The 17471-nt window shown below is 42.6% G+C and overlaps 1 protein-coding gene across 1 annotated transcript in view; it reads left to right on the plus strand.

Moving 5' to 3' along the window:
• Positions 1 to 779: 779 nt before the first annotated feature.
• Positions 780 to 17471, plus strand: part of adgrl3.1 (adhesion G protein-coupled receptor L3.1) — an 82203-nt gene continuing 65511 nt past the window's right edge. Inside the window, exons 1-2 of the mRNA XM_085776704.1 lie at positions 780 to 945; positions 6596 to 6809. Of these exons, the coding sequence (XP_085632830.1) occupies positions 786 to 945; positions 6596 to 6809 (374 nt within the window). The 5' untranslated portion in view covers positions 780 to 785. The remainder of the gene's footprint in view (positions 946 to 6595; positions 6810 to 17471) is intronic.

Consider the following 17471-nt stretch of genomic DNA (forward strand, 5'->3'; position numbering starts at 1 on the left):
TGTATTGCAGCTGCAAAATCAGAACAACTCTCAATTCCCGTAGAAATAGTAATGCAAGATCATTTGAGGCCTTTGCAGCTTAATAATTGATGTGAATGAACTACTTAGTTGTGACTCAAACAAATGCATACAGAATAAGGAAAAGTACAGCAACTGCTGTAGGTTACATACTTTATTGGACAGTGTTTGCTATATGTGCACTCATGAATTTAATACAACCATAAGAGTTACATATTGCCTGTTAATTATGCCATGCTCTTAGCCATTTTTCTTAGCATCATTTAAGATAATTATTGACCACCGTGTCATTCTAGGAAACTACATTGACCTAAGTAAAGTGCTGTTAGTTAAGGCATCAATATGCCATAAGGAAGCAGCATAAAAGAGTCAGGGAAACCTTGTCCTTTGCTGCTGTAAGAGTGGTTTGTTGTTAAAGCTGTGTATCAATAAAAATCTGAAGGCAAAAACTTAAGAATACTTGACATAGATGCATTATTAAAGAATTCTGCTGATTGGTTGGTAGTAAGCACACGGGGATACTGTTTTATACTTTGACATTTCAACTTATTAGCACATAGAAGTCAAAGTGTAATGATGATACTTGCATCAGCGAAGAAGGATTTGGGGTAGGGTGGGGTGGTGGGTGGTTACTTTTTAATATGCGTGTGATACAGATGCAGGTAATGTTTGTCTAATACATAGAGATAAGGCATTTTAACTTGTACAGATATGGCACCCAAGTGAGCAAATCCTATCTGTGTGTGTCTTTTTTTTGGCAGGCCTGTATGGTGTCAGGAACACTGAGCTGTGAGAGAAACAGCTCACCACAAGACCGTCTGGGCTCAGCAGGAAGTACCTCCTTATTTACTTCCAAGTCAACCTCAGACGTCATGTGGTTCAGATGCCTGCTCTTCGTCTCGACCTTGTTTGCCCCGATTGTCATTGGTAAGCTACAAGTCCACACACGTATTAACATCGAGGACACTCTCATGCAACACAGACTGAAACCTATTTTCTTTTCTTTTTTTGATGCTGTGTCACAGAGGTTGTATTTTTCAAGCGGCAACAAACACATTGTGGTTTAAAGTGTAGCCTTTAGAGGTATTTACGGACAATTAACGTCTAGTTTATCATTAGCTCCCTGAGGTGACTGCATTCAGACACTCCTGTCCTCACTCTGAAGTTGCACAGAAATCACAGATTTAAAAAACTAAACAAAAAAAAACAAACAACACATGTCACAATAAGTGGAAACAATAAAATGGCTGATGGCTGAATCCCATTTAGCTGTTTCAGTTTCAAGGTCCTGGAAGGGAGCGTGCTGACTCACTGTCACACTGGGACACACAACAGAATGTCATTAGTAACACCTGTGCTTCTCTTACAACCAGAATCTACCGTGGTAGACGGGCTTTCCTCCTGCACTAATGTAAATACTGATAGTTGCACTACATTATAGTCTACACTGGACACATCGGTGCACGCTTGCACTCGTGTGTGCACTTACAAAAACATTTATGTATAATTTTGCTTCCATATGTCCACATTTCCTTTATATGCCCACAACTACAAAACCCCACACACCCAAGCAAATGCTAGAAACACTGCGGCTGCAATACTAAGGAAACGCCCACTTAGTCTTCCTCATTTACAGATTTCTCTCTCTCTCTCTCTCTCTCTCTCTCTCTCTCTCTCTCTCTCTCTGTCTCTCTGTTTCTTACACACACACCCACATGCACACGCACAGTGCAGATGCAGCCCCAGTAGGTTGTCTGTATGTTTCCTCCTCTCCCCTGTGATGGTGGGCTTTGAAGACTCCTAGAGGGAGCTCTGGCCCACTTGGACTTAATCCTATTAATGGCTGCTGTCAATCACACTGTTGTGAGGAAAAACTGCTGCACATGTGCAGACACACACACACACAGACACACACGCAGTCACACAAACAGACACCCAAACACACTTAACGCACACACACACACCTGACTGCTGACATGCTTGCATGCATATGATATACTTTAAACACTGAAATACCGCACACCCACATGGACAGAGATCCTCCTTAAAAAAACAGGCAGGCATAAACATACTCAAGCACACACGGCAAGTGTTCACAGGCAGCCACTTAGACACACAAACACAGAGGGCTTTGCTTTAGCACCAAGAGATGAGTTTCAGTCAAAGGTATTTGCATCAATGTCTAAAGAATAAGTCGACATATGCAAATCAGGCTGTTTATACTTAGCAAGGATTAGTTGAAACAAAGACAGTTTAGCTTGAGGACACACAGCAGCAAGCACTCCATCTTCTCCACCGAGCCGTGTCTTGTCATTATTTCGGGGTTATGTTGAGACATAAAAAAGAAAAGTAAAGCGTGAATTTCTGGACAAATATCACCAGGGTTTAGAGAATATTTCTGGCATGAACACGGTTTAACCTGACAGAGTGGACTTGTTGATCATGTAGCTGGATGCTGATGCTGGTGAAATGCTACAATCATACAATAAGCATTACTGCAGAAGACATCAGGCAAACTGATAAGTGATCATCAAAGGAAGGTTAGGGCTGTTCTTATTTTTTATTGTCAACAACTGCCATGAAGATACAGCAGCCTACACTCTGTTAGTAGTACCATACGGTACTTTGTCAGTGGCACCCACGCCCATGGCTTTTTGTTCTAACATAAATCCTTGAAAACAAGTGGCAAACATATAATTTTGTGAATATCATGAAATACATTGTATAAAATAAAATGCTCATGGTCACCCTGGTGAAGAAATGTGTCACTCAGTGAAACTTTTTTTGGGGGGATTTTATTTTGAACAACGGTATGAAAAACATCTGCCCACCAGTCTTATCTGATCTGTGCAATATTCATTTAATAGGGCAACTTCTTGACGAATCCAAAGGGAAAATGTTCCCTAAAATTGCACAGGCTGGATTGTGCAGATGGTTTTCATATCATACATCACAACACCGCCAACAAGCCTTTATTCGGTGAGAAGTGATCTATATTTGACTTAAACTGCTTTTGGATAACAATACAGACACGGAGGGGAAAAAAAGAAGCTATATCAGGATTTAGCTATAAGGCGGTACTTGTTTCGTAGATCCGTAGATTCGTAGATTCGTTTTTGATCTTTTCATGGGATTTATCGACAATAAGCCACATCCTCCAGAATCTCCTTTGCACTTTTAAAACGTGTTGTTTTTGCTCCAACTCGGATGACCCACATTTCAAACACCATCAGTGGCCAAACACTTTGGCAGTTCAAGTGAGAGATCACCTTTTAAATCTCTCCCTTCTTCTCTCTCACCCTCTCCTTCTCCTTCTTTCCGTCTATCCACCTCTTTCGCCACTCTCTTGTTCTTGGCCCAAATGTAAAAATCGATATCCTTTTGTTTCAGCCCCCTGAGGCAATGAGAGTGTCTGAATAAGATTGTCTGTACTGTCCATGGCTGCCAAGTTTCTGTCACCACTTACACAACTAATGACAGACACATTAACATGCACTTGCCAGCTCACACGTTATTGGATGTGTGCAGAGACGGAGGGCCAGACACCGGCATGTACTGTATGTGTCCAAGTGTAAGTGTGTATCATGTGTCTGTAAGACTGCTCGTGTTTGTTTGTGAAAGAAGTGACAGAAATATGTGCGTAGTAAGTTCTTTGGAGGCAGGTTTTAACACAGTGCAGTTTTATAGGTGAGGCTGCTGATATAAATAGATGAATTAAAAAGTGACAAACGAGACAGCATAGTGTGCGAGAGTCAGAGCATTTACTGCTGCTTATGAAGGCAGAGTGGCTTTTAATTGGAATACAGATAGACCACTCATTTAAATTGTGTGTGAGTGAGTGAGTGTGTGTGTATTTGTTTGTATCATAATGCTGTCTTTATGCCCAGTAGGAACCCTGTAAGGCAACACTGTAAGACATCTGATCCAAAGCCAGTCTAGACAGCTGCCTTACAATACTGTGTATTGATCCTCGTACGCTTCAATTAACCCTGTCTTCAAAATTTACATTCATGCTCACTGAGGTGGACATGATGCAGCCATTGAAAAACTAATAAACTAACACTCATATTAACACCGTAATGACCCACTGCCCTAAGCACTCCTGTCTCACACGCACACAAAAAAAAGGCATGAGGTCCCTCAAATCCTCAGCTTCTACTGAGACACACATTCTGTCTGAATGTGTGCTTAAGGTCTAATCATAGCCTGAGGTGATATACGTGTGTGAACGTGTGTGTGTGTGTGTTCATTAGAAAGGACATTTTCAGTAAATGTCACTTATATATCAGTCTTATCTCTAAGCTAGCGCCTGCCATTATCAATGTGGTGCCCTCAGGGGCCAACTACCACACAAGATATTAGCTACACAGGCTGTGAATTTCTGCCTCCACATGCCATCACTCCGAGCATTTGTATGCATGTGTGTGTTTGTGTGTGTGTGTGTGTGTGTGTGCGTGTGCGTGTGTGCGTGCTTGTGTGAGATGTGGTGAAGGGCAGTATTAAGTTGAGCCCGGGCAGAGTGTCATTGAGCTCATTCAGATTCTTTGCGGCATTCGTGTAACCATGACGCTCCACCAGCCAATGAGGGAGCCAAGGGAGGGAGGAGAGGGTTGCTATGGTTACCGTGACAGGGAGAGCAAGGGGAGGTGGTGCTGCTGTGCCTAGCCTTTCAGGGATGTCGTGGGCTGCGTTTGAAGTACAGGTATATATGTCTGTTCATGGCGCAGGGTTCATACGTGCACGTGTACTGTATGTTTACATGTGCTTTAAGAAATGTTTTGGTGTGTGAAGAGTACATCCTTTAATAAAAACATGTGACATGGGACGACAAGTCACAATTACTGGACCTCTAGCTCCACAGATTCAGATTTAATATAGTGTGTATTATTTGTTTATTCAACTGGGACAAAGCAAGTTATGTATATTGCACCAGATACAGCTAGAATTCTCCGATGCGGTCCGTGGGCAGAGGGGTAGCACTGTGAAGCCAATATGAAGCCGTGTGAAATTAAGCAACAATAACATCTACATCACAGTCGCAGTCGAGCCAGGAGATACTGACAGAAGTGAACAACACCGGTGAACACCTCTCAGCCGATAACCTATCTATCAAGGGATGATGGCTGATGCTCCCAGGGGATTGCTGCTCTTAAAGAAGAGAGAATAACAACATCCAAGCTGCACCACAGCAACCCAAATCCCTAGGAACATCCAGCCCCACACCACTGATATCACAGCACCCAGCCCTATAACCACAAGATAATACTGTACGCATCTGGTGTGTTAGTAAACACATAATTATAGCACAAGGACACAAGGAAGTTTTTTGAATGACAAAGTAGTTGTCTGCAGCTAGACTGACAACACTTGTTAGATAGATGAGATAATACATGCGCGCTGATTTTGATAGATTCAGTGATTGTTATCAGACGTTAGGAAAAAAAAACAAGACTCCATCATCTTGCAACATAATGATAAATGTAAAAAAAAACAGTAAGTAATACAAACACCTGTGATAGATTTGGTTATGTGTTTATTTAATTGATTAACTCAAGTCAAGTGTGTGTTTATTTAACTTAAAGTATACTATATGAAAAATATTCAATAAACACATTAGGAGTTAAACAGACCACACAAGATCAATGCCACATTATAGTGCTGGCAGATATTTTGACTTTGCCACAGCAGGAACAACACAGGTGTAATTCATTGATAACACTAAAAACAATTTGCATACACTGTAGGTGAGCGAGTCTGAGGGTCCTTGTGTTTTGCATGCTGGCTCACAGCTTATGTTGGGACGCTTCATGGAGCTGAGGTGTTGTTATCAAAATGCGTCTCACCCTCGCTTTCCTTATGCGATGACTGGCCAAAATACCCGCTGTGAGAAAAGTCTGGAGTGCGACAGCAGCAGCAGCAAGGTGGGGGCATCTCGGAGGAAGAGCTTGAATGTCCTCAAAGCACTATTCTTTACAGAATTTCAGGATTCAGGTCGAAGGATATCTAGACTTAAATAAGACAGTGGAAACTTGATTGAAGTTTCACTATCCAAGAGGCTTCATCAATTCCACTCATTAAACGAGGCAGGAAGAAAAGCAACGGCACTAAAAAGATCTGGGACAGATCAGTGGCTTCAATCTCATTGGAATTAATGACATGTTTCCTATTTCAGTACAGTAAGGGCGGATATATGCATCAAATTTGCAACTTCTGAGAATAATTAGACATTACCATCTATGAATAATCTCCGCAGCACTAAATGCCTGTTGAAATTGTCTGGCACTTACTCTCTACCTAGAATGATGTCTAAAACTGCTCACTGCAAAACAGTAATTATCAAGTCAGCTCACTTGCAACAGTGGACATGCACTGATGAAAAATCTCATGTGATGCTATTGTTTTGCTATAGTGTGTATAATTAGTCTATGTGACAAGGATACAAATACAGTGAAAACAGCCTGTGCTTTAGACCTCCATATTTCTGAAGACATTCTTACAAATAAGTATTCACTTGTTGTTGTATCAAACAACTTCTTTGGACCAATGTGTGTGTTTGTGTCTCTGTGTGTGTGTCCAGCCCATGGCCGTGCTCCCATTCCCATGGCAGTGGTTCGCAGGGAGCTGTCGTGTGAGTCCTACCCCATCGAGCTGCGCTGCCCGGGCACGGATGTCATCATGATTGAGAGCGCCAACTACGGCCGCACCGATGACAAGATCTGTGACTCGGACCCTGCGCAGATGGAGAACACGCGGTGCTACCTGCCTGACGCCTACAAGATCATGTCACTCAGGTCAGTGTGTACTGTGTATGTGCGATGTGGAAAAATACAAACGCGTGTGAGAGTGTGAAACCCGTGTGCCCTGGGCCTCTGGAGAGCAACTAAATAGAAAGTTCTCACCTTTTTAGAGGACTGTAGAACAAAAATTGGACAACCACAGTGAAAATGGTAAATTGTTGTCCTGTTGATTAAGTTTGTGCCATGGTACACCTTGATGCAAAAGGTACAAGATTCACACTTAGAATTGCTTCACTTATTTGTACAGAGGAAGAGACAGATGTCTCTCTCTAGCTACAGTACTGTAGGTGTGCAATGTCAAATGTTCATTTAGTATTCATCCTGGTGATATATCACTGTCAAGTTCGGCATTACTCGCACGTCAGCCCAGCTTCACGAAGTTGACGGCAAACGACAGCAACATGAAATGACACAACAGCACAACATACTTGTCAGGCTCAGTGTAATGGTGGAAAAAAGAGGAGAAGGATGATGGAAAACCTGTGGAAACCAGTGTAACCCGTGACCCACTTCACGCGTTTCTGCTGCTCACAGTTCCTGTATGCACTACAATGCCATACAACTGTAGAACATTATCCCACAATGGGAAATTACTCATGTAGCACTTCCTCCACAGCTGGCCGGTGTGATCACCGTCTCTCTTGACAGCTGCACGGCAACCATAGCAGAGGAGGAATGCTCCAAGCTATTGAGCAGTTTATCACAGAACAAAGTTTACAATGCATGCTTGGTTTCTGTTTTAATTTAATCATATAACAGACTTTTAATGTTCACTGCTATGAGATACCAATAGGGCCAGTACAAATTAAACATGAAACTTGAAAGATTTACTAGATATCATTAGTTTATATAACACTTATAATAATAAACTCTACTTATGTAGCATTTTCCTTGAAAAAAGTTTTACAGAAAGAAAAAAGAGTGAAATAAAAAACAAGTGGAAAACAAAATGCATCATAAACAGAAGCAAGTTAGATGAGAGTATTGATTGGTTGCATGGGAAAATAAAATGCAACAAGATGAAATGTAGCAACATTGAAAAGTTTTAAAAAGAGTTTTTAAAGACCCAAATGGTGTATCCTGTCTCATCTCAGTCAGTACGAGATGGTTCCACAGTTAAGGGCTAAAGCCCTGCACCTTAAGTCACCTCCTCTGACCCACAGTAAGAGTCTCAGGGACCTTAAGAGGAGACGGATTGGACATGTGGAGATTTTTCTGTCCCAATATTGCTGCCGTCTTCCTCTGACTCCCCTGTCTCCCTGTCAAACCACCTGTCTGCGTCATGTGGCGGCACCGCTCTAATTGTGATTGCTTTGGCCTGGCTCGCTCTCTCCTCTCGCTGTGGCAGCTGCAGCATGTGTGGCCACTCTCCTACAGGCCTTGATATCCATAATTTATACTCATGCGCACACGCAGATACACACAGCATGGGCCACACACTGCATACACTGCCCAGGGGCTACACCAGACTTTAAGCTCCAATTAGCAGAGCCAGAGGCCAGACTAAATCTTGAGGGATCCTCTCTGGAGGTGACTCAGACCGGAAACAACTGTTTATCACATATATTTTCAGTATATGTGTGTTTGGGTTGCAAAAAAAAAAAAAAAAAAGGCTGCGAGTGAATCTCTGTATGTGTCACTGCACATATATGTGCACCGACACGAGCGCAGTTCAGCTCGGATGTGTCCTTGCACACAGCGAGTGTGTTTTAAAAGCACCAGTGTTTCTCATAAATGCACACGGCGAATCTTTGGGTCCTAATGCGTAATGTGTGTGTTTGCACACTTGTCTGTGTTTGCGCACTTGTGTGTGTTGCTGTGTGCACTGGCGTGTTGAAGGCTTTATTGAAGCTTTTGCACAAATTGCAGTGGGGTTGTGTGAGTGCTCTTTCCCAATACTCACACACCCCTCTTCTTCAGTCTGTTTCAGCCTGTCTGGTTTCCACTCTGTCATTCCCTCTATGTCTGTATCGTCTCTGGCTTTCAAGCCCGGCTCAACTGGCTGATAAAATCAGAGCATGTTCCGCCTGCCCAGTGTTTCCTCAGTATCACATTCTCTCTTTGTTTTCCTCTCTACCACTCTCCAAGGCCAGGGAGCGTGTGTGTGTCTATGTACGTGTCCACGTGCGTGTGCGTGCGTGCATATGTTTGTGTGTGTGTGTGTGCCCATACCACATAATTGGTCTTGATATCAAAGCCTCATATCTCCAGAGGGTCTCACAAGGCTTCTCAGGCAACCTAGAGAGGACCTGATATCGCTGCATTTCCCAGATTATCTCCCCATTGGGATACACTGGGTTGAAGGGGAAACGAAGCCGTGGCCATGAAAGTTACGCTTAATCTGTTTTAGCGATATACTGGCCTCAGTTCAATGACTCACTCCGTTTTTATCAGGTTTTCAAGTGAAGCGCTTCTATTTCAAAATGGCTCCTGAGCATTCTTTGTTTCAACTTCCATTTTAGTTTCGTTGTTTGACTTTTATTATTGAATTAAGGAAAATGTACATACGATTTCAGGTTTAATTGCTTTATTAGGCAAACGTCCACCTCTGCTGCTTTCTATATGTGATTTCCAGAAAGTCAGGATCGGTTTCACTGTGTTTGATAAAGCAGCTGTTGTTGGCTACAGCTATGGGTGTGGTTAGACTTGAGTTTACTGTACATTAAAGTGTCACCAGGGAGAGTTATATCAGGACAACATGAGGCATTTGAAGCTTTGGGTTGTTTAGCTCTGCAGAGGGAGAGAGACCTGCAAGCCAAAATGTCTGCAAGTTAGAACGATGTACTGACATAAAAGTGACTTGATGGCTTCTACGGAGATGCTCCTCAATGCACTCCTTGTCCTTTGCTGATAGTTGAGTGCTTCATAGACCGAATACCTTTCAGCAGACTCTCTCTGAGTCTCTCTCTCTCTCTCTCTCGGTCTCACACACATGCATTCAGGCACTTGGGGTTGGGGACACTGAAGAATGTGTAGGCAGCACACAGACACGTGAACTCTGCTCCCCCTGCCACAGCTTCCATGATAGAAAATTACTTCTGGACTTCAAACAGACTTTCCCCCGACACCTCTGTACCGCCTCTCCCACCTTGTCACCTTGTTTGCCCTTCTGCCTTTCTTTCTCTCCCCTCTCTATTGCTCTCTCCTTTTTCCTCTCCTTTCTCATCCCTCTTGAAGAGGTCCCTCAACACAAAGGAAAATCACTTTGACAAGAAAGACAAGGGTAGGGAGTTGTTCCCACCCCCCAACCTTCCCGTCTCTCTCCCTTGCTTTTGAAAGTGTTAAATAACAGCATGGTTTATTTATTATTCCCTGATCTGTCACACTCTTGATTTCTTCAATTTTGTAACTCCAATATTAGTTTATTCTTCAGTGTTTTCATTCCTCAAATTGCTTCTGACTCCCTACTTCTCACCCTCATTGTCACCATCTTTCTCCCTCACCATCTGTTTTAGTTTTCATGGTCCTTTCCTGTTTTTCCATTCACTTTCTTTCTTTCCACAGCTCAGGGGAAAGGTGGGGTTTCGCCTTAAAGGCAGGGGTTTATGCGGTGCAGCACATTGCCTGTATTTTACAGTATATATTTTATATTTTGACCCCCTCTTGACCAAGTGTGCCAGGGCTGCAGGCTGCAGAGGCATCCCTAGTCTCAAGATTAAACTCCAGTCTTCAATTGCCCCAAGGATCTAAGGTGCACTATCTTTCTAAACACACAACTATGCACCAGCCCGGTGTGCACACACATCAATGAATAGACAGTCATGCATGCGTGAACATGCGTGCTTGCTCATGCATGCATGCTCACACACTCTCTCGCCCATGCACAGAAACACACACTCCTGCTCATCAGTTCCCAAGCTTGGTCAACTTCTTCTGGCAGCCTGTCTCCTTAGAACTGAGTCTCAGTCTTCAAAGCACCAGGCTAGTGTGTTACTGTGTGAATGCATCTGTGTGTGTGAATGTGCCCGCCTATGTGTGTGGATGTGTGAAAATGCGTACATCTATGGATGTATACGATCGTACGTGTGTGTGTGTATGTGTGTGCGCTGGAAAGTGCAGCCGGCATGTTTTTGAACCATTCACTCGGTAGACTGAAACCTTTGGAGTATGTTCCCTTTGACTCAGAATTATAGAAAGCCTCTTGAATCAGACATTGCAATCTAATGCTAGACATGTGTTATAGTGCAGGAGTGTAGGCGCTTTTTTCATGTACACCTGCACTTTATCCGTCTTCTCCATTTGAGACTAATCCATCTCTTTAAACCGTAAGTAGAAGATGAGAGAAGCAGAGCACACGACAGAGACACAGACAAATAAATGCTTTAACCCTATATAAATGTTCAATTTGTATCATTATTCCAGCCCAGTGGCCCCAAAGTAAAAAAAAAAAAAAAATCATCTGGTAAAATTAAGTTTTGCACCAAGTCTTGTTTATGTGTCTTGTCTTGTAGAGCTGGACTCACCAGGATATTAACAATTATTTCATATTATTATATTTATCTCTGACTTTTTTCTGTCTCTGTTTCTTTACTTGTCTTCTTCCGCCATTAACTATCCTGTTTCCCACTGAATGAGGTCATATCTGGATATGTCCTACTTAATGTGTCTGTGTGTGTGTGTGTGCGTGCACGCGCACGTGCCTGCGCTCTGCTACCCTCATATAGTCACCACAGTTACAGGAGATGCCCTGCGGCACCCTAGGGGCCCAACTGTCACCCTTGCTCAGTGCGGTAATTAGGGCCCACACACATGCATGCATATGTACACACACACACACACACACACACATAGATATATGCATATATAAAGAGATAACATAGAAATCCAGATGCACCTACAAACAAACTAATTCTGACAGACGTGGACATGCATGTTCATCACATAATTTTTTTTTGTCCCTCACACACAGCTGCATTCTCCTCCGTCCACCCACTCACACGCTAATACACTGTACATTCACCCTGACTGACAACTGTTGTTCCTCTGAAACCTCTGTATTTCCACATGTCAAAGTCTCCACTGTCTGACCCTTTTCTCCTGTCGCCACAGCTCTGCTAACCTTAGTTATCACGCCTCACCGAGCACCTAAGCCACATGGCTGCCTGAGAACGGTTTGCGAATGGTCTAGACACCACACGACCGCTCTGTTTCTTTCCCTCTCTCCATACACATACCAAGTCTGACACATCCAGAGACTAACATGTGAGTCAGTGCCTCAGACACGCTCGCGTATAGACACTGACTGACTTCCTGACTGACCTGATACTTAGACATTGACATTGAAGTGCCGACCAGGATGCAAAACGTAGCCCACCCCCTCATGTACGTATATGCATGAACACAACAGCATGCATTTTTTGTACATCATGAGGTGAAGCTGACTAAATCCCACAAGACAGCGTCTCGCTTTGGTGTGGCTCTGTCGTCTTGACGGCGATGGTGTCTTACATGCTCCTGTGCTTTTCACCAACCAGGAGAGACAGCTCAGCTGTCTGAAATGCTACTCGTCTTTTAGCTTTTAGGAGGATTTGGAGTTTGTGCAAGCAGGTGGTCTTGGATTAAACTGTGGAGGAAGAGGTGTCACATAGAGAACTGCACAGACACACACAAGGCAGATGTAAGGCAGAGAGAAACACAGGGATGCCAGCAGAGGAATGTTGCTAGGTGGAATCAGGAGGAAGACTCCCTGAGTGTGTCCTGGAATCGGACGATGTGGAAGTTGCCATGGTTACCAGTGGAAGAAGAGAGGAGAGGAGAGAAGAGATGAGGAGAGTAGAGGAAAGATGGGGGAGCTCAAAAACTGTACTTGGCTGTCAGCCTGCTAGCAAGATAGAGGGCATAAAGTGTTTGTGTGCATTATTTGTGAGCCAATGTGTGTCTGATAAGACTCAGTATTATTATTTAAGCTTATTGTTTCTTGTAAAACTGTTTGTTATCCCCAAAAATAATTTCCCCTAGAAAAAATAATATTCAAATGATTATTGATATGATTTGCTGTGAATAAAACGTAGCTATATTAAAAAAAGAGGTGATTTTTGAAGGCTGAATTAACATGCATCACATATCCAGCTTCCATCCAGTTTGGATTTACACTCATTTCATTTAAACCTAAAATAATATAAGAAAAAAACACATCCAACAGCGATATAGAGGTCGGATTACTCTGTCCTCAGGAAATTAAATTTGGTGTTGACACCCTGACAAGGTTCTTCACACATTTCACATTTAATTCATCTGTTTCATATCACATGTTTTCTTAATAATATCGCAGGCATTGCACTGGGTGTAAAAAGGGTGTCATTTGCATGCAGCTCTGTATCTGAAGAGCAAGTTTGCAACCACCTGTTTTTTCTTTTTTCTTTAAAAATATATTTTATCTGTTGTGCCGGTGCGAGTGGCTGATTTCATTGACTTGACTGCAGTTAGTGAGCATTGGAGACGGAACACATTTTTTTTAAAGTATATTTTGTGGCTTTCTTTGCCTTTAATTAGATAGTGCAGTGCAGTTGAGAGAGACAAATGGGGAGGCAGAGAGAGGGGGAATCACATGCAGGAAGGGGCCGCCCGATGTGGGATTCGAACCGAAGCCGCCTACAGTGAGGACTGTAGCCTCCTACACATGGGGCGCCTGCTTAACCTATTGCACCACTCGACGCCCCAGAAAGAAAATTTTATTAACTGTTCAAGTGCGCTTGACTCGAGTGGGTTCAGATGATCTTCCCTATCGGTCCCTGACATCTTCCATGCATGAGAATGTCAGGTGTACAGTTCATTCGACAGAAGCTGCATATTGGACACACAGCATTAGAATTATGGGAGAGAGTGACATCCTCCAGCCAAATATTAATAATGCAGCACATTTCAAAGCCTTTTTCCCAGTTGGGAAAACAACATTATTTTACCTGTGGCTTGTCTGACAGGCTGTTCGAGGGCTGACAGACACGCAGGGACCGCCAAGAAATGTATTTGTGTTTGTGTGTCTGTGTGTGGGAGAAAAAGAGCGAGACACACCTGTCATTTCTTATTCTAAAGTGTGCTGTGGCTGTGCCAGCATAGGATGTGATGCATGCTTCACTATACCCCACGGTAGGCATATACAGAGATTTACTCACACTCACACTCACACCTGTCTGTGTTGCTCCTCTTCTTTTACCTCTGTCAATCATAAAACCCTGCATCACTCTTCAATTACTTATTAGCTCACTCCTCTGCATCCCTTCATGCTCTCACCCGTTCGACATCCATTCCCATCACTCCATTTGTCCACCTCCAAACAGCCTACTCTATATGTGTGTATAACCCCATCAGGGAGCTGAAACGAGGCCAGTAGCGGGAGAATCTCATATGTCTGTGCGCGTGTATGTGTGTATGTGTGTGTATGTGTGTGAGTGTGTGAGAGAGAGAGAGAGAGAGAGAGAGAGAGAGAGGCAGAGTGTATGGGCAGCCCTAACAGCTTTTTATCCTGTAGCAAGATACAGTAACTACACTCTGTCTGCTGTCAAATGGCTTCCCTCAACTCCTGCAGGACATAAAGAGGCCTGTGAAAATCACCTCTCTCTCTTCCTTTTGTCAGTTTCACAAACCACATTTTATTTTATATTTTTTCCTATTGCTCAACTCCTTCTGCTTAATTTTTCCCATTTTGGGGATTTCAATTTAATTTCTTTTGAGAACATGTTACAAGCTCATAAAATCTGTCATTTTACTTATCATGGGAGATATTTTTAGGCTTACGAGACAAGTATTTTTGCAATACTGGATTCGTTCAATTTGTTATACATAATTTGCCCTGCTGACATAATGTAATTTATGGTGGCAATAATTCTTGTCAGGTTGCGTTTACTGTGATTGTCTGTGGAACTAGATGCTGGCTAAATGTTTTTTTTTTCCAAGTGAGTTGCAGCAGAATGAAATAACAGAAAACAGCGGAGGAAACATTTGGGATTTACACAGAAACAATTTCTAAAGGTCACTTTATTCTAGACACCACTGAGAATGGACAAAAAAAATACTTTTTATTAAAGAAAAGCCAAACACGTGACCACCAGAGAAAGACATTATGACTGTGCCGTTAGACATCAACTCCTTCACTCTTCCCTCTTTATATTTTAGTTTCAGATGATTTCAGTCAGTGTGGAGCTGGCCCGACCCTCCCCACCATTGCCCCCTTAGTCTGCCTCATTCTGGGTTTATGTATGAGTCCAGCTGTCAAGAGCAGAAAATGTTTTTCCGGTCTGTTTTCTGCAAGTTACCTCACAGCGTGGGTGAACAAGCCGAGAGAAATAAGATGGTGACATTATGCGCACCATGAGTCCATATTGCATGTTCCGACCAGCGCACAACTCTCAGAACGATCTCTACCAGGAGATTTCTCAGTATTCTGCACCATCAATGTTCCCGCTGCTGCAAAAAGAGAAAGCAGAAGGTGTAGTTAGAAAAGATGTTGCAAAGCAGCACAGGGATTGTAAGCTCTGTTCTTGAATATTGTAAAAATACATTTTTAAAGAAGAAAACAAAATAAAGAAAATATCTGTAGCTGTGTCCAAAATCCTCTCATTCAATCCTTCTGTACTTTGACAGTAAAACAGTCACTCTGTTGTAAACAGTAGTGAAGTAAATTCAGATGTCATTTTGCACCAAAGTTGTGTAAGTTGGAAAATTAATACATTGTCTGTAAACACTGTCCAGATTTATCCAGTATCAACATCCATTAAGACCAGGAAAATGTGTAAATCAACAATTATGTTAATAGGAAACATAATTGGAAACATAACTCTGTCTGTGTTTTTACAGTGGTTTATAATAATGGTAATGTTTTCTAAAGAGGCCCTCAGTGGTCAGATTGTTGTTATTGCTGATGATCTTTCAGCTGAATTTTAGAAAGTGAAACTGCAACTTTTGGGTTCTGCAACCTCATTCAAAATCCCCCTGATATTCAAAACAGCAGAGAGCCTTTTGCGGATTGTTTAATGCGAATAGGTAATAATATTAATAAAAACAATGTTATGTTGCTGTTAATTAAGTATTTGTGTATTTTAACTGCCTTTTAATGAACTACACTTCTCACAATCAGTAGACCTTTGTGGGCGAAATGCGACAAAAAAAGCAAGGCTATGGGTGAGTCAAGTGCCCACAGAACAGAGTACAGAGACCAGAGATTATGATTAAAAAAGTTGGAAAAAAAATGCTTTTGAAACAAAATTGAGTCACAATAATAACGTGATATACCTCATGGGAACATTTGTTTAGAGCGTTTTTTGAAATTGTCAAAATCGTGACCTTGTTAGTTTTCTAACAGCACGTGGATGCAGATTTGTCTCTAGAAAGTAATCCCCAGGGACGAGCTGCATTTTTTTTAAAGACAGCTTCAAGAAATCTTGAAAGAGAGATTGCACTGAGTTAACGTCATGTCTTCAAACAATGTTGTTTACTGATTTATTCATGAAGATAAATGTTAAATCTCTTAAGAAATATCATCAGAGGCAAACTCAGTTTGAGTAATTGAAAAAATATATATTTGTAACACACGGTCTACATACTAGTTTTTTTTTTCCTGGAGCTTTCAACCATATCTCATGGTCTCCATCAACAAATGGTATTTCCTGACTTGTCATTAGGTTGGTCCAGGTGTTGTTACATGTTGAAGTCTGTGCTGCTTAATAATGAACACTGGTTTGTTGCCTGGATGGGCGGGCACGTTGGTTAATATTTATGGAGTGAGTGCTTCGGTCCTGTCCACATGTGTCCCTGAGCAGCATGTTGAACCACCAAGTCCAAATATTCCAGCTCTGTTCTGCTCAGAGTATTTGTGTGTTTGGAGAAGTTTCCAACAGCGCAGACTACTGCATGTGTAAGTGTTTGTTTGTGCGCTCGGAGGATTCGACACCATCCCTGAAAGTTTGTATGTGTTAAGCATGTTCACACAGTGTCGGAGCCGAGGCACACGGCATTGTGGGATGGTGTGACTGCATTTGAATGTTGATTCCTGAGGACTGTGCCGAGGCTTTGTGCGTCACTCACTCTCAGACACCTCTTTCAACTGGTGAGGATTAGTTCCCAGCTCTCACTTGCTCTGTAATTATATAGTTCTTCAACACATCTGCACTCGAGCACGTACGCACACACACACACACACACACACACACACACATGCAGGCAGACAGTTGCGCAGCACGCACGCTCGCAAAATATTTATTCCATTTTACATCTGCATCGCAGACACGTGCATGAATGCTCCGACACACACAAACGTACAGGCGCACACACTCTTCCGTCAGCCAGCGTCAGCCTCATCAAATCATCAGTCAGTCAGTTATGTTTATATGAGGGATGGAGACAGAGACGGAGTGAAGGGAGGTCTGCCAAACAAAGTGAAAAACATCAGAGACAATAACAACAACAGCACCCACTGCAGCATCGCAGCTTCTCTTTCCCTGCCTGCTACAGCTCAGCTTTGTTAGTGAATAGTTTGTTTGTGTGTTTGTGTCTCTGTGTGTGTGTGGGGGTGTGTATGTGCCTGTGTGTGTGTGTGTGTGTGTGTGTGTGTTGCACATTGCAGGGAAGAAAGCCAGCAGGCAAGGCGGTATCCAGGCCACTGCCTTGTTTTGATGTGGCCATGCTAATTAAAAAAAAGAAGCTTTTCTGCCAACAGTGAGA

This window comes from Trachurus japonicus, chromosome 1 (genome assembly GCF_045865225.1).
Source record: "Trachurus japonicus isolate A0001 chromosome 1, Traja_1.0".
Classification (NCBI taxonomy): Eukaryota; Metazoa; Chordata; class Actinopteri; order Carangiformes; family Carangidae; genus Trachurus; species Trachurus japonicus.